This window comes from Pteropus medius, unplaced genomic scaffold (assembly GCF_902729225.1).
Source record: "Pteropus medius unplaced genomic scaffold, Ma_sr-lr_union100, whole genome shotgun sequence".
Taxonomy (NCBI): domain Eukaryota; kingdom Metazoa; phylum Chordata; class Mammalia; order Chiroptera; family Pteropodidae; genus Pteropus; species Pteropus medius.
Window position 1 is genome coordinate 14,401,373 of NW_024349798.1, and position 22,403 is coordinate 14,423,775.

Genomic DNA, 22,403 nt, shown 5'->3' on the forward strand with positions numbered 1-22,403 from the left:
CCAGTGGATTATTGATGGCAGGGGTTCAGGTCAGCCCAGTGACTCAACTGGGTGACTTAGAGTCCGCTGGGGACATTTGGCGATTCTGAGGATGTTTTTGTCACGACTGGAGGTGAGGGCACTGCTGGCATCTAGTGGGCAGTGGGACCTCCGGCTCGGCTACTTCAGACTCTAGTCCCCTTTCCTGGCGCCCCAAGCTGGTTTTGTGAGCCCCGTGTCAGGAGCAGCCACGTATGTGCCGTGCACTGCCCTCCCCGAGGCACGCGCTGGGCCTATACCACCTCTGACCTCTGACCTCCAACAGCGTCTCCCACGTGGCCACCTCAGGAGTGGAAGTGGGAACACCCTGGGCGTTCCAGCTGTTGCTGGGGCTCCCCCGAGAAGCCGGAATGTGGTCTCGAACAGGCAAAATTAGGAAAAGTGCCAAATTGGGAGCCAATTCTCCTGGTGGGGCCAAGGGGCCCTGGCTCTGCTCATCCTGCCTTTGGAGCTGAGCGAGCGAGCGAGCGTGCCAGGTGCGTGCTTGTCCCATTCTTGGTGCGGGTTGTGGCTCGTGTCCGGTTCAGACAGGACGCTCCAACAGGAGGCGTGGGGTTTGGTCCTGGTGCACGCTGGAATCGTGGGGAGCTTTAAAAATAGGCAGTATACCCTAATGGATCACACGTCAGGGGCGCAGGGGCGGGAGGGAGGGGGTGGGGTGACAGAATGGTCCTCGTGGTGACGGAAGTGTTCAGCATCCCTGCTGGGGCGGTGGATGCGGGAACCTATACCGGTGACACAGTTGTGTAGAAGTCACACACACTCACACACACACAATAAGAACAAAACTGGAACGCTGCATTGTACAAATGCCGATGCCTTGGTTGTGATGTCGTACTGTCGTTTTTCAAGGTATAACTTTGGGGGAAACAGGGAGGAGAGTACACAGGAACTCGGGGTGATTACAGCTGCTTGTCTAGCTAGAATCATCTCAGAAGGGTTGATTTGTAAAAGGACACACACCGTCGCCCCAGCTCCAGGGCTTCTGACTTCATTGGTCCGCGGTGGAGCCTGGGTGCGGGCAGGGCTTGAGGGCCCCAGGCGAGTGCCAACAGGCAGCCAGAGCTGAGAGCCCAAAGCTGTCCACTTTGGGTCCGGGGTGGACAGGGCTGGACAGGCTCTGGTCAGGCCAACACGAGGGTTGCTCTGTCTTCCCAGGTCTGTGACGATCGGCTGGCTACTTTCTTTGCCAGCAAGCAGAGAGGTCTGGACTCAACACTGTGGGCCACTGCTGACCGCTGGGTCACTCGTGTCTCTGGAGCATGGCACCTCTCTCCAGGTTGGCACAGCGGGACCCGGGTTGAGGGGTCTGGCTCAGACCAGGCCTGACTCCTGTGCCAGCCTGTAAAACAGGCCCTTCTGGGCCAGCAACTGAGCTGGGCTGCCGCTCTCTGCCACCTGCCCCTTATCCATGACCAGCACCCTGCAGGGGAGAGGGAGACAGGCAGCTCTTGGGACACCAGCCCAGGCGCTTGGCTGCTCTGAGGTTTGCTCCCCAGAACACAGCCAGGTCGGAAGCCTCTGCCGGGCGTGTGTCCTCGGGCTCGTCCCTTCCCCTCCGGGCATCAGCCACCTGTACCGATGGGCACTCGATAATCCTTACCACTGCCATTGCAGCTCTAAACCTGGATGCCTTCCTCCACCACGGTGGGGTCCCTGGGGACCAACCGGGGGGCGGCGGGCTTACCTGGCACAGTCCATCACGGAGCGCAGGCGGTGGGCAATGAGCAGCGCTGTGCACTGGGCAAACCAGCTCCCAAGGGCGGCCTGCATCTGGACCTCCGTCCCGGGGTCCACGGCGGCCGTAGCCTCATCCAAGATGAGGATCCGGGTGTTCCGGAGAAGGGCACGTGCCAGACACAGGAGCTGCTTCTGGCCCAGGCTGGGAATGAGTGGGACCATCAGGCCGGATGTTTGTGTCTCCACATCAAGATTTGCAGGGTGTGCCCGCAAGCGGGTCCCCCACGCCAGCCACAGGAGTTGGGGGTGCGTGTGTGCCCATCCCCACACGGGGATCCCCAGTCCACAGTGCTGGTAGGAATCCACATCCTGCCATTTTTGAGCAGGGCGACTTTAGGCAAAGTCATTCAAAACCACTGTGCCTCAGTTTCCCCATCTGTGAAATGGCTATTTCTATTTCTATTCTGTGATTTGCACCATGTGCCAGACACATCCTTATGTGCTGTGTATATACTTATTCAATCCTCATGAAAACCACATAGTTAGGTATTAACGAGTCTTCCTTACTTGTCTTGAGGACGAGATCAATCATATACTCAGTGCTCAGTGTCGCCCTTATCACAGAGCAGGCTCTCAGCATACAGTAGCTTTTCTTATTCTAATTACAGGTGGGGCAGGTGAGGCTTAAGGTCACGTGGCCAGTGAGCATCCAGAGCTTGGAGACCCAATGGTGTCTGGGGCTGTTTCCTGCTGTGCCCAGCTTCTTCTCACAGTAAACCTTTTCTAGAGAACCAGAAACTCTTTGTAGGGCCATGCTGGTGTCAGGTGCCTGGGCCCTGCTCCAGCCTCACCACCCTGACCCTGGGTAAACCTCGAACCTCAGATGCCAACTCTTCAAACACGGGGTTAGCAAGAGTATAGCTTCGAGGATTCAAATGAATATTATTTCTTGTGTGCCAGGCACTGTTTCAACAGCTTTACACGTGTAACTCTCTTAAGCCTCGCTCAGATAGGTAGGTTCTATTCTTCTCATTATATAGATGATAAAACTAAGGCCCAGGAGATTAAGTAACTTGCCCAAGGTCTACAACTGGTCAGTGAGGGGGGCCCAGATTTGAAGCCTGTCTATGTTCTTAGCCACCAAGCCACACTGCCTCTCGTGCTTGGAAACCACCGCCACTCACAGCCCCTTCCCCTAACACCTTTGGAGGCAGATAGGTTTTAGAATCCAGAACGTCTCATTTTTCTCAAAAAGGCACATGCCTGGACACCTATGTTCATAGCAGCACTACTCACAATAGCCAAAAGGTGGCAGCAACCCAAGCATCCATCAATGGGTGACTGGATCAGCAAAATGTGGTTTACCCACGCACAGGAATACGATTCAGCCTTCAAAAGGAAGGACATTTTGACACGTTCTATGCCACAGCGTGGGTGAACCTTGAGGACATTATGCTGAGTGAAATACGCCAGTCAACAGAAAGACCAATGCTGTAATAGCGAGGTACCTAGAGTCGTCAAATCCATAGGGACAGAAGAAAGTATGATGGTTGCCAGGGGAAGATAGAGAACTGTCTTGATGGGTCCCCAGCTTCAGTTTGGTAAGATGAGAAAGCTCTGGGGATGTGAAGTACCGCCGAAGCGTGTACTTAGAAATGGGTCAGATGGTAAATTTCATGTTATGTGTATTTTACAACAATTTTAAAAAGCTTTTTAAAAGTCATACTTCGACATCCCCAGTGAGCTGGGGGTTAGTGCCCAATATCAGACTCAGTCTTTCCATAGCAAAATAAATGCCAAGTGGGCCTCAGGTCAGTAGAGATTGGGTTTCACCACCAAATAAAGTTAGGGACCAAATTGAAGAAACGCTATCCTGAGACTGTGTTGGAGTTTGTAATTGCTGATAAGTGAGGGGGCTTGTCCTGTGACCTTTACTGGAATGGGGTGGTCGATCATTTATGGGGGAGGCCGACTTCCGGGGCAGATTGCCCTCAGTGGGTGGTGGCCTTGGCCACATTCAGCCCTCCCCTCAGCTCCCCACGGGTCCTGGCTGTGATGGGGTGAACCTACCTCAGGTCATCGCCTTGGTCAGTGCACTCGTACTGCAGCTGGCCGGGCAGGCTGGCCACCAAGGCTCTGAGCTGCACTGTCTCCAAGGCCGCCCAGATGGCCTCGTCCGTGTGCTCGTGTAGCATGTCCAGGTTCATCCTCAGAGAGCCGGGGAACAGGATGGGGTCCTGGCCAGGAGGGTCAGTGGGTCAGAGCTGGGCCTGCCCATGCTCCCACCTCTGCCCACCCCGTCCTCGGCCTGGTGATCCTAGACCGAAGCGTGTGCAGCCCCACGTGGGCGATGGGGACCCCGTCGATCCAGATTCCGCCCTCGGCTGCCTCCAGGAGCCGCAGCAGGCCCCCGGCCAGGGAGGACTTTCCGGCCCCTGTCCTGCCGACGATGCCCACCTGCCAGGGGGCGGGGGAACAAGGCCCGTTCTGACCAGTCCTGGCCAGAGGAAGGCAGGCCACAGCCCAGAGGGGTCCTGGGCATCTCTTTGTGAGATGTTTCCCCTGCACCTAAGATCCATCGTTCTTGGTGCATCCATCCTTCCATCTGTCCACCTTTCCATGTATCCATCCACCAATCTATGCAAACATTCTATGTATTCTCCATCTTCCCTTCATCCCAACACATCTCCCGCATCTTCCCATCTATTACCCCCTTCCTTCTATACCCCCACCTTCCTCTGTTCCTCCATCCTCCCCCGTATTCCGCACTCATCATCGTCCCTTATCATTTCATTTCGGACCCATCGTCGTTTCTGTAATGCCTTCCGCATCTCAGCTTCTTATTTTATCGCTCATCTTGCCCTCATCCTCGCATTATTTATTCTACCAGTTCACTCTCCTTCCGGCTACACTTACTTTGTCCTTCCATCCATCCATCACCAATCATTTTACCTTGCAAATGTCTCATAGTCAACAACCTTTCACTACGTTCATCCGTCCGTCATCAGGTCCTCAATATTTCATTCGTCATCCCCATCCCAGTAGTCAGGTCCTCCGCCTTCCAGGTCCGTTTTGCTCCTTTTGGCCTATTATCCTTTCTTCTTTCTCTCTCTCGCTTACAGTTACATGCTCAGTATCTGACACACAGTAGGGGTTCAACACTATTTGTTTAATAAATGAATCAAATGTGTGCCACCCCCCTGTATGACAAGCACCCTTTTAGCACCAGGAATACTTAAAGCAAAGAGTCCTTGCTCCAAAGGGCTCACCCGCCTTGTGTTGGTCATAGTGCAACTGAGTAAACTTAACGTTAAGGCGGTGTGACGGACAGGCAGTATCTATCATCATGCTCTAGACCTGTAGCGATGGAGGTGAGCAAGGAGATGCTGCGCATGCTGCCCGGGGTAGGGGTTGATGGGGTAACCAGGGAAGGCTTCACGGAGGAGGTGGTACTTGAGTGAGATCTCAAAGGATAAGCAGGACTCGGGGAGGGGGAAGACTCCAGGTAAGCTACCTGAGTCGGCACCCGGAGCCCACCTAGCCCAGAGGCAGTTGCTGCACAGATGCTGGCTAAGCCCTGGCCAAGGACCAAGTGAAATGGCGAGCTGGGCCAGATTATGAGTGCCACGCTCAGGACTGTGGGCTTCGCCCTGAGGGAGGCTGAGAGCTGGTGGAGGGTCTGGAGCAGGGGAATGACCCACTCAATTCAACCGGAGCGTGGGGGCTCGGATGGGGCCCTGGAGCCATCAGGATGAAGGAGGAAGTGTCTCCACAGTGTCGCGAGGTGGGAAGGGACTTTATGAAGGGGCTTGACTGGGCATCTGTAAACTGGGAGAGTGCTAGCCCCTTCCTCATGGGGTTGTTGTCAGGGTACAAATGCAAACACTAATGGAGGAAAGCATGGGTAAACATTTCTGTAGCGCTTGCTCTGTGCCAGGCACTGTTCCGGGCAGTTCATATGTGTTAACTCGGTTAAACTTCACGACCTTAGGAAGGTGACGTTGTCATTCCCATTTCACAGATGGGAAAACTGAGACCAAGACATGACGTGACTTGCTCAAGGTCATGGCAAAGCCAGGAACTGGGCCTGTGCAGACTGGATAATGTATGCGGAGTGTTCAGCACTCTGCCCGAACACATAGTAGGTGTTCAACTAATGTTTGAGAAAGAAGGAAGTCAGGCGATGCCTCATCTGAGACACTGAGGTGGGTGGGTCAGTCTCACCGGGTGGAAGCAGGTTTGGGGAAGATAAATTCAATTTAGGGTGTGGTGGCGATTCGGAGGAGGCAGCTGGTGCTCAGGGCCTGCACCCTGGGGTGATGCCCAGCCTGGTCCTGAGGCCTCACCAGCCACCCTGTGGTCTGGCCTCCATGCGGAGGAAGTTATGGGAGAGGGACCCACCTTCTCTCCCGCGTGGATCTTGAAGGACACACCCCGCACGGCCAGCGGGAGCTCAGGTCGGTGTCTCAGCCCAAAGTTTCGGAACTCGATCTGGCCCCCACGAGGCCAGGGGGACCGGGCTGCACAGGCGGGCAGTGTCCAGGGCGCCTGGGGCAGGAAGGGACACTGCGTCAGAGGAGTCTCCCTCCCAGGCTTCTCACAAAAAGATCCACCTCTTTAAGCCTCAGTTTCCTCTTCTGTAAAATGGGCATATTTACTGCTACTTTACAGGGTTGCTGTGGGGCATGGAACATAGCAAAGCTAAAAACGATATCTGTATCGTAAAAATAATGATGGTGCTGGCTACTCTTTATCTTTTTAAAGTACTATTATTAGCCAGTGCTCGTTGTTAGCCCAGCGGGGGTGGGCCCTCTCCTCTGTCTTTGTGAAGAGGGCGGGTCTGTGCAGTAGGGATCCCAACATTGCCATTGGTATTCCTGTGACCTTGAACGGTCACTTAGCCCCCTTGAGCCGTGGTGACCCCATCTGTGAAATGGGGCTACTAAGAGCAGTGGACATGTACTGAGCATGTGCAGAGTGCCAGACACTGTCCTAGGTCCTTTGCTGAGACCTCATTTGACCCTCCCAGGTCACCTAGCATTGTTAGTGGCCACGGTGCTCTTCCGTTATGGTCATGTTGCTGTTACATGGCTGTGGTGGCATTGCTGTCTCTCATGTCTCTGTCACTCAGAAGAATGACCCGCCTTGCCCAAGTGAGGAAGCAAAGGAACCAGGATTTGACTTGGCTCCAGACCCCGTGCTCTTGACTGTGGCCCTGGCTGGGACTCTGGTCTACAGTGGTGGGGGCTCCAAAGCCCATGGCAGACGTTGACCTGGGTCCACTGCCCTTGGCTGTGAGTCCCCGGGGGTGAGGGAGTGGGACACGCCCTCCACCCCGTCTCCCGCCTATCACCTCCTTGGGCGTCCGGGCATAGTCCTTCATCCGCTCCACGGACACGATGCTGCTCTCCAGGTCTGTCCAGCTGCGAACCGCCCACTGCAGCGTCTGGGTCACCTGGTGCGAGAGACGACACCTCAGGCCAGTTTCAGCAAGGCCCCCCTGCAGGTTTGCACCTGCCCCGCTGAGGCGGACCCCAGGGCAGACAAGGGGACTGGATGAGGCTGCAGCCACTAGGACCTTCTCTCCCTTCAGTAGGGTCAGAATAGGCAGAACAGGAAGGAGCCTCAGAGATCACTTGTCCAACCCGTCTTGATACAGGTGGGAGATGGGACCAGAGAGGGTGCATGGCCCGCCTAAGACACCCAGCAGGACCCAGGCCCGCTGACTTCCATCCTGACAGGCTCCCTCCTCTGCTTCCCCATCACCCTGGAAACCGTGCCACGCTCCTCCCCAGGGCCCAGACTCCCTCCTGCTCAGGCCTCCCTCTTCCCCCAGCACCTCCCTCTGGTCTCTCCTCAGCCCAGCTCTCCAGCAACCGCTTGTTGCCTCTAACCCACCAGGCATACCCTGCCCCCACCCCAGGCCTTTCCTCCACAGGAGTGCTCCTCCTTCCTCCCACCTTTCCTGTCCAGCTCCTTAGCCCCCTCCTCAGGGAGGCCTCCCAGGGCCCGTGCAATGGAGTAACACACCCCCACCACCCCCAACCTCTTGCCTCGCTTCATCTTTAAGCTTAGTTGCCTCAACTGTAAAATGGGGATAATAACAGTACCCCTGATGGGGCTGGGAGCAGGATTAAATGAGCTAATATTTATAACGCTCTTAGAACAATGCCTCATTCACAATGAATGCTACTTACGTATATACTTTTTTTCTCTTTGCAGATGTCATGACCTGGCCTTAGATATTGCTATTAATAGTTAACAAAAGTTACTAATGCACCAGACATACACTCTATATACTTTGTCTCAGATAGGGAAGTGAGGGATACTGAGGCTCCTAGAGGGAGGACTTGCTCGAGGTCCAGCAAGGTCACCTCGGCTGAGCTCTTGCAAGAAGAGCTGGACTCTCCTCACTGTTTGGGAGATTGGACTCAGGGCCTCGAAGGTCCTGCCGGCAGTGGTGTGTCTGCCTCTGTTCTGCCCATGCCCCGGAGCCCAGGCTGAGGTGTCGGGGGTACCTGGAGGGCGGTGGAGACGGAGAAGCCCACGAGGCCGGCGCTGAGATGGGCCTTGCGCAGCACAGCACACACAGCGGCCGAGAACACCAGCCCGTTCCCCAGGAGCTCCAGGTTAGCAGCGAGCCACCTGCGAGGGGGGTGGGGAAGAGCGGGGTCAGTGGGGGTCCTCTCTGCAGGCCCTGCTCCTCTGGGCACAAGGACTGGTCATGGTGCCAGCTCGAGTGCCCACGGGGTCCTGGCCATGGTCTCACCCACACCCCAGGCTGTGCCCAAGCTCAGTGGGTGGGGGAAGTGGATGCTGTTCTGTGTCACCTGTGCCCCGCTCAGGGCCTGGCACACAGTAGGTGCTCTACCATGCTGCTGACGTCCTATGGCTGGGATATGCCAAGCCATGCCCCTTTGTGTGCCCCCTGCCAGAACCCAAGCTCCATCTTCACGTGACCAACATCCTATCTTCAGGCTCAAGTTGGCTCAAACGCCTCCTCAAGGAGCCTCTCAGATTGCTCCTCCCTTTCTTTCCCATGTCACTGATAACGTCCTTCCTGAAAGCTATCAGTCTTCATAATTCAACTATTTAATCAGTCCTTGACTAGTGGTCTCCATCAGTAGACGTGAGCTCTATGAGGACAGTGACTTTGACTCGCTCATGGCTCTGTCCCCAGTACCTAGCATAGGACACAGCTCAGAGGAGGTGCTCAACAAATGTATATTGAGTGGATGAATAAAGATGCACTCCGTTTTACTGAATCCCTACCATTCATTCATTCATTCACTCAGCAGGTATGTATTGAGCACCTACTGTATACCATACATATTGGAGGTACTAGAGACATGGCTGTGAGCCAAACAATAACACTCTTTAGGGGGCCCTGGGCTTTACTACATATAGCAGCTAGTCCTAACTACCCCACAAAGCGGGGTATCGTTGTCCCCATTTGACAGATGAGGGCACTGAGGCTCAAGAGGGTTAGGTACTTGCTTGAGTCCAGACACGTGACACCAGAATTTGAAGCTACATCTGCCTGACCGGTATCAAAAAGCACGCACCCTTTCCAAAGAATCGAATAACGACTGAACAAACAAACACCCACCCAGGGCCTCCCACATCCTAGACAGCTGACCTGGGGGAGTCCCTACACCTCTTTGAATCCCAGTTCAACCATCTATGGAATGAAATAACATTGACTCACCACAGTTGAGAGGTTCAAATGAAATATGCCATATATAGCATGGAAATCACTGCACCTTGCACATAGTAGGTGCTTTCTAACTTTTCGTAAGGTGCCACCTCCCTAGGCAAGGACTCAAGGAAAGGGCAGGGCAGGCCACTCAGAGGCATGTGGAATTGAGACATTGCCCACAACAAGTGAGCCTGATAGGCCCAGCTGGGCAGAGATCTGGGCAGAAAGAAGAAAGGAATTCACATTTATTGAGTACCTACTGTGTGCTCAATCCTCTTCATACTCTGGCACCTCAAACCCTGACTCCACCCCATATTCGCTGTGCGGCTCTGGGCAAGTTCCTAATTCTCTCTGTGCCTAAGATTCACTTTCTATAAAACAGTCTCTGCCTTGTGGGGTTGTTAACAGGATTAAATAAATTAATCCAGGTAGAATACTCGGAACTGTGCCGGGCACATAGTAAGCATCTTACAAGTATTAGCTACGAATCCTCATAGTCATTCCACGAGTACAACCCCAGTTTGACAAATGTCGCTCAGAGAGGATTCGTAACTTGCCCACGATCACCCAGCTAGTGAGCTGCAGAGCTGGGATTTGAAACCATGTCTGTCTATGCTCAAAGCCTGTGTTCTTGTTTTCACTTAGTACTGAAAACAAGGCAGTTTTGCTGACATCTGTACCTCCTGCCCACCTGCTGCTGGAGACCCCTCGAGCCCGGTTCCATCTGCTCACAGTGCAAGCCAAGTGCACCCATGGGATCTAGTCTCAGCTCTATCCCCTTCTCTGCCGACCTCCCTACCTGTCAGCCACCAGCCGTGGGAAACTGACTCTCTGGCTTTCATCCACGTGAGTGTCGTTCTGAGCCACAAAGGAACCCTGGGCCCGGAAGGCCCTGACCACCGCACCGCCCTGAAATGCCTCCGCCACGTGGGAGCACACGAAGGCGTGCCTGGCTGACTCCAGGCGTCTGAGTTGGCATGAGGTGGCTACGTACAGGCTCTGAAACAGGACAGGGAGAGAGGAGAAGTCACAGACACAGAGAGGGGTAGTTTGAGAAAAGGGAGCCCCAAGTACAGGGTCCCAGACGAGGCTCTGTTACCAGCTTGCTATGTGACCTTCAGCCACTTGCTTCTCCTCTCTGGGCTCTAATTTCCTCGCAGAATCAGAGTTCCATGGTTCTTTTTAAAATCACCTGGGAAGGTTCAAACACCTCCAATGCCCCCTCCCCAGAACTGCTGAATCAGAATCTCTAGGGGTGTCACGTTGGCCTTGGTGTTTTTAAAGCGCCTTCTGGGTGATTCTACAGCCACGATTGGGAAACCACTAATCTAGTATAAATGTCGCTTTCCCAGCTCTAAGGCCAACTGCTTCACGCCGGGCCAGTCACCATGGGAGCAAAACTGTAAAGGGCAAGGATGGCTCTTGGCCAAGTCAAATTCATTTACTTCACTTGAGGGTTACGTGCCAAGTGCTGGGAACATTACGATGCACAGACCATATATGTTTGAGGCTGCAGCTGGCAGCCAGGGAGGAACGTGCATTTGCTGCAATACCCAGGCTGTGTGCCAGGCTCTTTACAAACAGTTTTCAGTAATTGCAAGGTGGGCATTAGTGGCGTTCAGTTTACAGGTGAGAACACCTGAGGCTCACGGGGATTAAGCAGCTGGTCCAAGCCTCTATAGCAAGTAAGAGGCCGAGCCTGGATCTGGCCCCGCCTCTGCCTGACTCCCAAGCTCTCAGAGAAGGCATCCTTCCCCCAAGTCAAGAGGAGGTAGGGAACACGTGGGATAGTTGTGGAGCGCAGTGGTGGCCATAGTTTTTGTCTGACTGCCATGGTTTTTCCTACTCCCGATTTCCTAGGCGCAGCTGTCAATCAGGGGGCCTGAGTGTTGAGGTGGTCATAGGACGTAGCCTAACCAGTCAGAGCAAACTTTTGCTTTGGATACAGTGATTAGCTCAGGGGAGAACCCATGCCCCCCAAAGGGCCAATCAGAATCTTCCCTGGGATTGATAGACAAATGCTAAGCTGGAGAAAAGGTTTCTTTATGTTGGGGCTGCCCAAGTGGGCGCTGTGGGTATAGGGTTGCCAGGGGCCATCAGACCTGTCCCCAGGAAAGAGTGTGTGTGCAAAATTAAGCCAAGCAGAGCTCAAACATCAGCAGGCACCAGAATTACCTGGAGGGTTCGTTAAAACCCAGGTCTCTAAGGCCCACACCCACAGTGTCCGAGTCAGTAGGTCATGGGCGGGGCCCGAGAATGTGCATTTCTATCCAGCTCTCAGGGTGATCCCAATACTGCTGGCCCAGGACCACAGTTTGAGAACCACCGAGCGAAGAAACAGAGAGAGAGACTACATCCTGGTGACAGCTGGCCGCTGCACCCCAGGAGCGTAAGCCTTTAAGTTCTGTTCTCCTGTTTAAGCTAACTTAACTTGGTCTCTGGCTCTGGCGATTGAAAGAGTTGTCTTTGAGACTTTGCAGTGCCTTCTGGGTGTCTGGATGCCCGGGGAGGAGGAAGCTGATTTCAAGCAACGGGACAAAACAGTAGAAGTTCAGGACGTCAGTGTGAACATTTGGGAGACACAGGTGAGTACGGGTGTTAGACCGCGGTGTCTCCGCCTCTGGAAATTCTTCTCGGGGCGGTTCCCAGATGCCCTGCTGGGCAGAACCTCCTCCACTGACTCCTGCCCAGAGACAGGGGGCTGGCTGAGGTGACCCCGGCAGGCCCCAGGAGCCTCCACAACCTCTCCCTACCTGAAGCACAGCATAGAGGAGCAGCAGCGGCAGGACAGCCACGACAGCCAGCGGGGTGGCCACTGTCACCACCAGGCTGACCTCCAGGAGTCCGAAGGCATAAATCAGCAAGGACCGGAGTTTGTCCGGGATGTCCACATCCACTGTGTCTGTCTCCTTGGAGAAGCGGTTCAGCAGGGCCCCGATGGGCGTCTGCTCAAAGAAACCAATGGGAGATCGCACCACGTCCCACAGGAGCCTCCGGAAAAGCAGGCTGGAGGCCCGGGTCCCTCCCAGGAGCACCGTGGCCATGGCGGCCAGCAGCCCGATGGCTGGGGAGAGAAAGGGTGTCAGACAGGAGGCTGGAGCCCCACCCACCACCATCTTATAATTTGGCCACCCCGATCACCCCTTGAGAACCACTCTTGGGTGTGTGGAACAGTGCCCCCCGACCCCAGTTCACGTCCTTCAGGAACCTCGGAATGTGATCTTATTAGGAAAGATCTTATAGGATCTTCGCAGATGTTATTGGTGAAGATCTTGAGATAAAACCCTCCTGGATTTAGGGGGAGTTCTCAATCCAATGACACGCAGAAACAGAGAGAGAGGTGACGTGAAGACGGAGGCAGAGACCAGTGACCCACTGCGAGCCAAGGGCAGCCGGCCACCGGTGGAAGCTAGGACAGGCATTGGACGGTGTCTCCTTCGGAGCCTCCGAAGGGAACTGCCTTGCTTTTGGACTTCTGGCTTCAGAACTATGAGAGGATACATCACTGCTGCTGGCAGCCTTAGGAAACTGACACCCCCACTTCCTCCCGATGCCAGTCTACGTGGTTAGCATGGGACGAACGTCGCTCCCCGTTTCTGGGGTGGGGTGAATTTCACCCCTTGGACCACTGCAAGTGGTTCTGGGATGAACATAGGACCCAAGTCAGGCCGATGAGCGTGAGACCTGGGACTTTGCTAGGACGTTTTGCTTTTTTTTTTTTTGAGGTGGCCGAGCTGGAGCTGTGGGATGTCACTTTACCACGAGGAGGAGATGCCAGGCCCGGACAAGAAGCTATCACAGAGGGAGATAACAAAGCCATTTCCATAGCCTCATTTGGAGCCCTGGATCCAGCCATACCTGAAGCTAGTTATCTATAGATTCCAGTCCCATAATCCCATAAATTCTCTTGTTGCTTAAACTAGTTTGAGATACATAGTGATATGGTTAGTATATTATAGCTATGTAGTTAGTAGTTCTGTTAGTTTCAAATGGAGCCGACTTCAGAATAAGAAAAGCCATCAGGGATAAAAAGGAGCATTACATAAAATGGGTCAATTCTCCAAGAAGACATAACAATCCTAAGGGGTTTGCGTATAACAGCAGGGCATGGAAATGCATGAGGCTCATCTGGAGGTGTGGGGGAGGGGCGCTGAACGTCCCCAGCGGTCAGGCCTTGGAGCTGCCCCCTGCGCTGGGGGACAGGCGGAGTCTAGCTGGACTGCCACGTCTGTGCGCTTTTAAGGGCCCAGCTGCCCCAAGGTTCGGCATTTGCCAACGAGTCTGGTGGAGACACGGAGCATCCCAGAAAAGGAGGGATGTGCCCTGTCCCCCACTTCTTCTGGCTCTGTCTTAAAGACACAAGTCCGTGCTTGCACCCAGGACGTTTCAGGGAGAACAGGGTAAGCAGGGATGGGCGGGCCGGGGAGCCCCGAGCACCTGGGGTGGGGCTGAGAGGGTACAGGGGAAGAAAAGTCAGTGAGCGTTACCTTGCAGGCACCCCAGGAGCCCGAAGACCCAGCCTCGCAGGGCCGCCTGGGTCTGCCGCCCGTCCACGGTGGGGTCGTCCGCCCACAGGCTCAGCCAGTAGCCACGGCAGAAGGAGGCCACTTGCTGGCAGAAGAAGAGGAAAAGGGCGTAGAGGCAGAGCGGGGCACCCACGGCCCGGACGTAGGTCAGGTACATGGCGGCCTTGACCTGCAGCGGAGGGGAGGGAGGAGGAGAGAGAAAGGCCAGGGGAGGCTCCCAAAACATGCCAGTGGGGCAGATGGAACCACCACGCAGACCTCACCGGTCCTCTCTCAGGGCCTCCCTCCTGGACACCCTCTCTCCACCTGGCATCAGGACCCCCTGCCCCTCCAGGACCCCCAGAGGGCCAGTGGGAGCCTTCAAGGTGACAGGCTGTGGCACTTTCTGGCTTCGAAGTGATTTATTGAATACCTATTACGGGACAGGCATGTGTCTCTATCCTCGTCTGAGAGATAAGGAAGCTGAGGCACAGAGGCTAAGCTACCTGTTAAGGTCCACCTCCTACGAATCTAAAGTTCTCCACGCAGCTGCAGCCAGAGTGAACTTCTGAAAAGATCAGCCTGACCCCATCTCGCTGTTGCTGACCTGCCCGTGGGTTTCTCTCGCTCTCGGAAGAAATTCCAAACTTCGCGTACACCTCCCTGACCTTAGCCCTACTCATCATCTGCCAGTATCATGGAATCTCTTTCTTTCCTCTGGCGCCCTAAGCTCCTTCCCGCCTCAGAGCCTTTATACCTACTGTTCCGTCTGCCCAGAATGCTCCTCCCCCAGCTCTTTCCATGGCTGGTTCCTTTGCATCCCTCAGGGCTCAGCTCGGATGTCACTCCTCAGAGCATCCTATCCAAGCAGGCCCATGACTGGTCCCCATCTCATTGCCCTTCTCTGTTTTCTAATAGCATTTATCATTGTCTACTATTAACCTTGCTCGTTAGCCTAATTGTTTGTCTCCTCCCACTAACATGCGATGTCCACCAGGGCAGAGACTTTGCCTGGCACACAGTAGGGGCTCTGCAAATATTTCCTGGGTGGATGAGTAGGTGGATGGTTGGGTGGGATGATGGGTGGTTGGGTGAATGGGTAAATGAATGGATGAAGAAATAAATGGGTCTGTAGGTTGGGTGGATAGATGAGTAGGTGGATGGATGGAAGGAAGATGGATGAGTGGATGGATGGATGGATGGGTGATGGATGGATGGGTATGGATAGAGGGTGGTAGATGGAAGATGGATGAGTGGGTGGGTAGATAGATGGATAGATAGGTAAATGGGTGGTTGGTTGGGTGAGATGGATAGATGAGCGAGTAGATGGGTAGGTGAGTGGATGGGTGAGTAGGCAAATGGGGTGGGTGGGTGAATGGGTAGGTGGATGAGTGGAGAAACCAGCAGAGCAGAAATAGTGCAAGTTCCACATTAGGACAGATCTAGATTTGAGTCCCAGGTTAGTCACTTGCTAGCTACGAGAGCACAGACAAGTCTCTCAGCTCTTTAAAACCTGCTTCTTCATTTCTAAAATGGAGCTGTCGCCATTAATTTTAGGGCATTTAAAGCACTGAGAGATAGTGTTTAGAATCTTCCCTGGCGCATAGTAGGTGTTCAGGGCAGATAAGCCCCCCACTCCCTGCCCCATGCTGCCTCTGGTGAGCAGTTCTGGGCCCCGGGGGCCACAGCAGCAGTGGATGGGGAGGGGAGGGAGCGGCTGGTGGGTACCCTGCCATACTGCATGCTGGCCTCTCCGGTGGGCCATCCTGCCCCCTCCGGATCATCTCGGAGAAGCCCTGTCTGGGTCTCTGCAGTGGCGCTGTCCTTCTCGGGGACTGCCTTCACGGACCTGCCATTTAGAGGAAATGAGGACAAATCAGTGTCTCTCTCCACGTGGTGTGTGTGCCCGACCTTCACGGCCACTGGTAGCTGCCGAGCTCTGGTGCACAGTCTCCGCTCCACTCATTCATTCATTCATTCATTCGTTCATCCAGTTAACACACTGAGCACCTACTAGGTGTCGTGCCGTGTCCTCTCTCTGTGGATCCATTACCCCAGCATCAAGCAAGCCTGTCCTTCCAATGCCGTTTCACTGAATGAACCTATTTGCCCAACTTGGTTTTCAGAGTTTTCATTTTGGCTGAAGCTTTGCTACGATTGTTTTTTTCCCCTGCTGTTTACCCTCAGATTTGTCAGTCCAAGTTGGCAGAATGTCAGTTTTGCATGATTCAGATGTTGAAGACTTCCTGTATGTTCCTTTCACGTGTGGATGTGTGAGCTGACTTAACCTTGCATGTGAATTGTCATCTGCTAACTGAAACCATGGGCAGCTGACTTAACCTCTCTGTGCCTCAGTTTCCTCAGCTGTAAAATGGGGATAATCTGTCATCTATGTATGTATGTATGTATTATCTATCTATCATCTATCTATCTATCTATCTATCTATCTATCTATCTATCTATCTATCTTTCATCTATCATCTATCTACCTATCATCTATTATCCTTCTACCATCCATAAACCAATCTACCACCTATCTATCATTTTTCAATCTATCAACTACCTATCTATATCATCTATACATTCATCCATCTACATCTATCTTTATCTATTTATCCATCTATACTCTGACAATGAATCAAACATCTACCAGTCCATCTACCTATCATGTACATATCTATACTTGAGAGCAAACTGGTCATTCTGTGAACTAGACATTTGGGGACTTAATCATTTTGGCCATTCGATTGTCAAACACGTTTTTGGTGAATTAACCCACTGAGCACCATGGTGGGCGTTCAGCAGGTGTTCAGTGCAGAACAGTGTTGGCCGCCCCCTCTCTGCCTGAGCTGCAGGTGGTGACATAGCATCCCCTCTTCGGCCTCAGTCTGCACCCTTCCTGTGCTCAGGACCCCAGCGAACTCACCTCTCTGGTCCACCCATGGGCCTTCCGCCTCCAGAGGAGCCTCTGGCGTCCTCAGTGCTGGTCGTGGGTTCTGTTTCTGCAAGGTAAGGGAGTCGTGTCACGTGATAGGGATCTGGACCTCGGGGGCTTGATGCTGACTTTGACACCAACTGGCTGTCTGGCCTGAACTTGTCTGAGCATCTATTTCCTCTGATCTGGCTCCTGCAACCTCCTGCCATCCTCCCTGGGCTCTTCCAGGACCATTATCCATTCACTCATTCATTCCTTCATTTCTTCACTCAGGAAATATAACAGGGCACCTCCTGTGAACTTGGGGTTGGAGAAGATCAGTAAACACATACAAAGTCAAACAGCTCCGGTACCTTCAACACCCTCGCCCAGGCATTTCTCTGTGGCTGGAATGCTGTTTTCCAACGAACTCTCCCCCAGCCTCAGGTGTCACCTCCCCCAGGAAGGACCCTGCCCCCAGAGCATCTCCCTAGGCCGGCCGGGTTCCATCTTCAAGCTCCAGGATGGTGATGCCATGCACCCCCTTAGGCAGACCAGTGCTCGGCCAATGCATTCAGAGGAGGCAGAGTCTGGGGCTGGGGATGCCTGGTTGCGAGCCCCTGCTTCATCATGGAGGGGCACTCCACAGCCTAGCGATGTGTACTGGGGGCAAGCTGCTTGGGTTCACATCCCAGCACTGGCAAGTATAAGCCGTGTCACCTTGGGCCTTCCATCCTCATTCTGGGCCTCAGTCTCCTCATCTGTAAAGTGGAAGTACTGGAGTGCCGACCTCACAGGGCCACGGCGGTGAGTATAAAGGACTTAACGTGGGAGAGGGGCACAGGTTGTTCTTTCTCACTCGCTCTGGGTGAGCTCGGGTCAGTGACTTCGCTTTCTCAGCATGCGCCGTGTTCTCTGGATCATTAGATGCCCTGGTAAGCACGGCCTTGGCCTTTGGGCCTCTGGCCACCGAGGGACCTTGCTCAGTCTCTGGAGCACTTATGAGCAGAGACTCGGGAGTTGAACCGACCCAAGTTCCAATGTCATGACTTCAGGCAAATTATTTAACTCTCTTTGCCCCAATTTGTTCATCTGTGAAATGACAGTGATAACTTTATGTGCTTCCAAAGGGTCTTGTGAAGATCCAGTGAAGTAACATATGTCCACGGAAGAACTTAGCAGAGCCCCTGGCTCATGAACGGTGCCGTGGCTCTTACTGGGGTGTCGGGTGGCCTCTCGGGACAGCTGTCTGCCTCGGGCCTGGGCCTGTAGGCTGAGTGTGGCCAGGGCCATCCACTCATGCCAGTGGCACCATTGGCAGGAACCAGGTACCGAAAAGCAGCAAAGCCCAGCCAGTACCTTCTTCTCCTCTTTGTCCTGGCTGTCTAGCTCGATCCAGGAGGCTCGCCAGGGCCCCCTTCCTGCGCAGGAGCTCCTGGTAGGAACCCGTCTCTGCGATGGCCCCGTCTTCCAGCACCACGATCCGATCGGCCTGGGGCAGGACGTGGAGCGTGTGAGTCACGAGAATCCGCGTCTGGGCAGGGAGGGAATAGAAGTTAAGCTCATGTGCCTGACTGCCTTCCAGAGCTGGGGGGTGGGGACAGGAAGTGCCTGGGGCTCACAGTGGGGAGACAGCCCCTTCATGTGCTCTCGCCCTTGTTCTTGAAAGCTGCACATCCTAGAGACATAGAGGGGCTCCTTCGGCCTGTGCCTTGAAACAAGAAGATGCGGAGTTCACTTAAACCTGGCCAGTGACCTGAGTGAGGCAGAGCAGTAGCACCTTAACCACAGAACCATAAGCAGAAAGTAACTGCTATGGCAAGCCATTGAGAGTTGGGGATGTTTGTTATGTAGCGCTGACACAGCAAAAGCTGACTCTTGCAAAGAGGAAAACTGGGCTCGAGGTGGGTGGTGGTGGGACAGACTTGGGTTAGGACCTTCTCTGCCTTTGCCCTGCACCCTCCGGTACATTCCTCAGACTTACTGCTCCCTGGAGCAGCCCTCCAGGACCGATGACCTGGTTGAAGATGTGCTGGCCAACATGGGCGTCCAGGGCTGCCAGAGGGTCGTCCAGCAGGTACACGGCAGCCTTTCTGTACACAGCCCGGGCCAGGCTCAGCCGCTGCTTCTGGCCCCCAGAGAGATTCATGCCCTGTGGCCACAAGAGAATGACAGGGCCCTGAGTCTACACTGCTGGGTGAAGCTGGTGTGACGGGGCCACATCTGCTCATCAGAGTGAGGTGCAGCTGGCTGTGCCTGTCCCCCAGGGCCACCTCCCAGCTTGAAACACCTGCTCTCAAGCCAACGTTCCCCACCCCCAGGGCTCCACCCAGCCTCGCTTCTCCCCGTTCTAGCCAAGTGAGCCTCCTGGAGGAGTCGTCTGCACCCTCCACGGCTTCCTCTCCCCCACTCACTTCTCCCTCTCCTCAAGTCTGGCTTCTGTTCCCATTTCTCCACTGATGCTGCCTTCCTCAAGGACACCAGCCATCGTTTCTCTGTTGTCTAGGGCAGCTTTTTGGTCCTTATATTCATTCACTCACTCATTCATTCATTCATTCATTCATTCTTCCACTCAAATTTACTGCATGGCTACTTTGAACCCAGTGGCGTTCTAGGCTCTGGGGACACAGCAATGAACAAAACCCAGTCCCTGCTCTCATGGATCGTTCATTCTAATGAGGGTGGGAGTGGGAGACAGATAATCAATAAGCAAACAAGTAAAATATATCACCTATCGATGGTGTTATATGCCAGGAAGAATAATAAATCGGGGGAAATATGTCAGGGATGCTGCATGAGCAGGGGTGCTGTGGGGAGGGAAGGCCTCTCCAGCAAGGGGACCTCTGAGTCGAGACCTGATGGGAGTGAGGGATGGACCTCATGTGGACCCCTGGGAAAGAGCTTTACAAGCAGAGGGAACGTCAGGTGCAAAGGCCCTGAGGTGAGCGTGTGCTTCGAGTGTTTGAGGAACCACGGAGAGCCATGTGGCAGGAACAGAGAGACATGGGAGATGAGGTCAGAGCTATAACGGGGGCCAGGTCACGGGGGGCCTCGTCGGTGATGGGCAGGACTTGGCTGTGACTCAGAGGGAGTGGGGACCCTTTCCTGGAGGATTCCCAGCAGAGAAAGGACGTGATCTGACCTACGTCTGGACAGACTCCCGTTAGCTACCGCGCTGGGGTCAGCCCGTCAGGGTTGAGGACAGAAGGAAGGAGGGCCACCAGGGGTTGCCGTAGCAACACGGCCACGTTTTGATGGTGGAGGGAGGGGACCAGAACATTCTGGGTCTGCCTTGATGGTGGACCCACCGGGATTTGTAGATGGATTAGATGTGGGTGTAAGAAAAAGAGAGGAATCAGGGGTGACACCCAGGTTTGGGATCTGAGCCGTGGAAGGGCGGAGCTTCCGTCGGCTGGGGTGGGCGTGCTGTGGGTGGACGGAGGGGAGATTCTGGGAGAGCACTTGTCTGGTTTAGGGTGTGACACGCTGGACAGACCTAGCGGGCGGCAGGCACCCCCTGCTTCTGAAACACCCTTCCCTCGGCCTCCACGCCGCCACGTCCTCCCCCGGAATGCTCCTCTAAGGCAGGGTTTCCTCCAGACCCTACCAGGGGTCCTCTCACCTTCTCTCTGGGAAACCTCACCCATTTCCTTGACTGCTCTTTTCCACACTCAATTCCCTAATCCAGGGGTCAGCAACCTTTTCTGTAGAGAGTCTGACAGTAATGACTTTAAGCTTTGCTGGGGAAGCCCATGCAAAGGTAGCCATGGATGGCTCACGGGGAAATAAATGGATGTGGCTGTGTCCCAATAAAACTTTATTTACAAAAACAAATGGTGGGCCGAATTTGACCCATGGGTCATTTTTGCCAATCCATAGCTCCAGATGCATCTCCCTTTTACTGGACACCTCTGCCCGGAGCTTTCAGTGAGGGGAAGCAATCTGACCAATGTCATCCAAAAAGGCAGGGCAGGACAGGTGCCCAGGTCCCCTCACTCTTGGTTGTAGAGCCCATCACCGCCAATCCCTGCCACGTCTCTCTGCATCTCCCTGGTCTCTATTTTCAATCATTCACTCATTAATAACTATTTATTGAGTGCCTGCTATATGCTTGGCCCTAAGCCGGGCCTTTTTCTCCCTAACTTCCCTGCCCTATCTCCCCTTTGTTCCTCCCACCACACTGCCCACAGCTCAGGAAAGCAAACGGCCCCAGCCACCATGCCTCCCTGTCCTGAGAAGGCCCAAGACCCTCACCTGCTCCCCAGTTTGGGTGTGGACTCCTGCAGGGAAGCTGCCTACGTCCGGCCACAGGGCACATGCCTCCAGCACCCTCTCCAGCCATGGCAAGTCCAGCTCCTGCCTGAAGCAAATGTTCTCCACCACGGACATGTTCTGGACCCAGGCCTCCTGGGGCACGTAAGCCACGGGACCCTAAAACACAGCTCGCTTTGGCGATGAGGAGGCTGATGGGGATGGAGGAGGAGTGGGCGGGGCTCAGGGGGCAGTGGAGGTGGAGAGAGTGAATGCAGAAAAGCCGGGCTGGGAGGGGGGAGCGGGGAAGGCTCTAGGATGGGGGACAGTCTAGCGGATGAGCAAGGACTGCAGCCTCACCTTGATGCTCACGGACCCCTCCACCTTTGACAGCTCCCCGAGGAGAGCAGAGAGCAGAGAGGACTTCCCTGCCCCCACCGGACCAACGACAGCCAGCAGACAGCCCTGCGGCACAGCAAGGTTTATCCTGGCAACACAGACGGGGGGACACATTCCTGGGGCGGGCCCTGCTTGAAACTGTGCAGACTTGGTGAATCCCAGACACAGCCAGCTTTGCCCGCTGGCGACTCACCCAGGAGGTCACTAAGAGGATCTGCAGGGTAGTCTTTCCTTCTCCCCACCCTTGTCTGGCTATGAAAGCAGCCGTCCTGTCCCACACACGTGCATGGGAACACACATGTGCATGCACAGACCCACACACGTACATACATGTGCGCACGCACACACCACGCTTCATGCACATATGCATACATGCACACGCGTGCACACACAACATTCACACACAAATGCATGCACACATACACAAACATGTTCTCACACATGCACACACACGTGCACAAACACGTGCACGCACACGGGGACACACATGCATACAGAGTTTACTGTAGCAGGCGGGTTTAACCAGCGTCACCTCTCACCCAGCAATGGGCTCCTCACTGCTCCCCCTGCTTCTGCCCTTGGCGCCTGCCCCTGCCCGCGGTTCACAGTCCATCCTCCGCCCAGGGGCCGAGCAACCTATCAGAACCTGAGTCTATCATGACACTCTCCTGCTGGAGTCTTCTGGAGGTTCCCATTTCACACGGGATAAAAGGCTCCTGCTGCCTTGTCCTTCAGCCACACTGACTGCCAGTTTCTCAAACACAGCTGGGGTGATTGTGCTCCCCAGGGGCCATGTGGCAATGTCTAGAGATATTTTTGGCTATCGCAACTGGTGGGGGTTGCTGCTAGCATCGAGTGGGTAGATACTGGGGTCCTGCTAAACACCCGTTGATACACAGGACGGCCCCTGCAACAA

The 22,403-nt window shown here is 54.5% G+C and overlaps 1 protein-coding gene across 4 annotated transcripts in view; it reads right to left on the bottom strand.

Annotated features, from left to right (window-relative positions):
• Positions 1–824: 824 nt before the first annotated feature.
• ABCC6 (ATP binding cassette subfamily C member 6) overlaps positions 825–22,403 on the bottom strand; it is a 47,015-nt gene continuing 25,436 nt past the window's right edge. For 2 of the 4 annotated variants that reach the window (XM_039885425.1, XM_039885427.1), the window contains 14 exons: positions 21,449–21,575; positions 21,092–21,268; positions 18,822–18,989; positions 18,197–18,371; positions 16,850–16,925; positions 15,652–15,772; positions 13,906–14,113; positions 12,172–12,482; positions 10,218–10,417; positions 8,238–8,364; positions 7,073–7,174; positions 6,121–6,267; positions 4,030–4,176; positions 3,796–3,970 (listed from right to left, as the gene is read on the bottom strand). In XM_039885425.1, the coding sequence (XP_039741359.1) occupies positions 3,929–3,970; positions 4,030–4,176; positions 6,121–6,267; positions 7,073–7,174; positions 8,238–8,364; positions 10,218–10,417; positions 12,172–12,482; positions 13,906–14,113; positions 15,652–15,772; positions 16,850–16,925; positions 18,197–18,371; positions 18,822–18,989; positions 21,092–21,268; positions 21,449–21,575 (2,128 nt within the window). In that variant the 3' untranslated portion in view covers positions 3,796–3,928. Of the gene's footprint in view, positions 1,463–1,726; positions 1,922–3,789; positions 3,971–4,005; positions 4,177–6,120; positions 6,268–7,072; positions 7,175–8,237; positions 8,365–10,217; positions 10,418–12,171; positions 12,483–13,905; positions 14,114–15,651; positions 15,773–16,849; positions 16,926–18,196; positions 18,372–18,821; positions 18,990–21,091; positions 21,269–21,448; positions 21,576–22,403 lie in introns of those variants that run through there. The other 2 variants (XM_039885428.1, XM_039885426.1) reach the window with 2 other exon arrangements.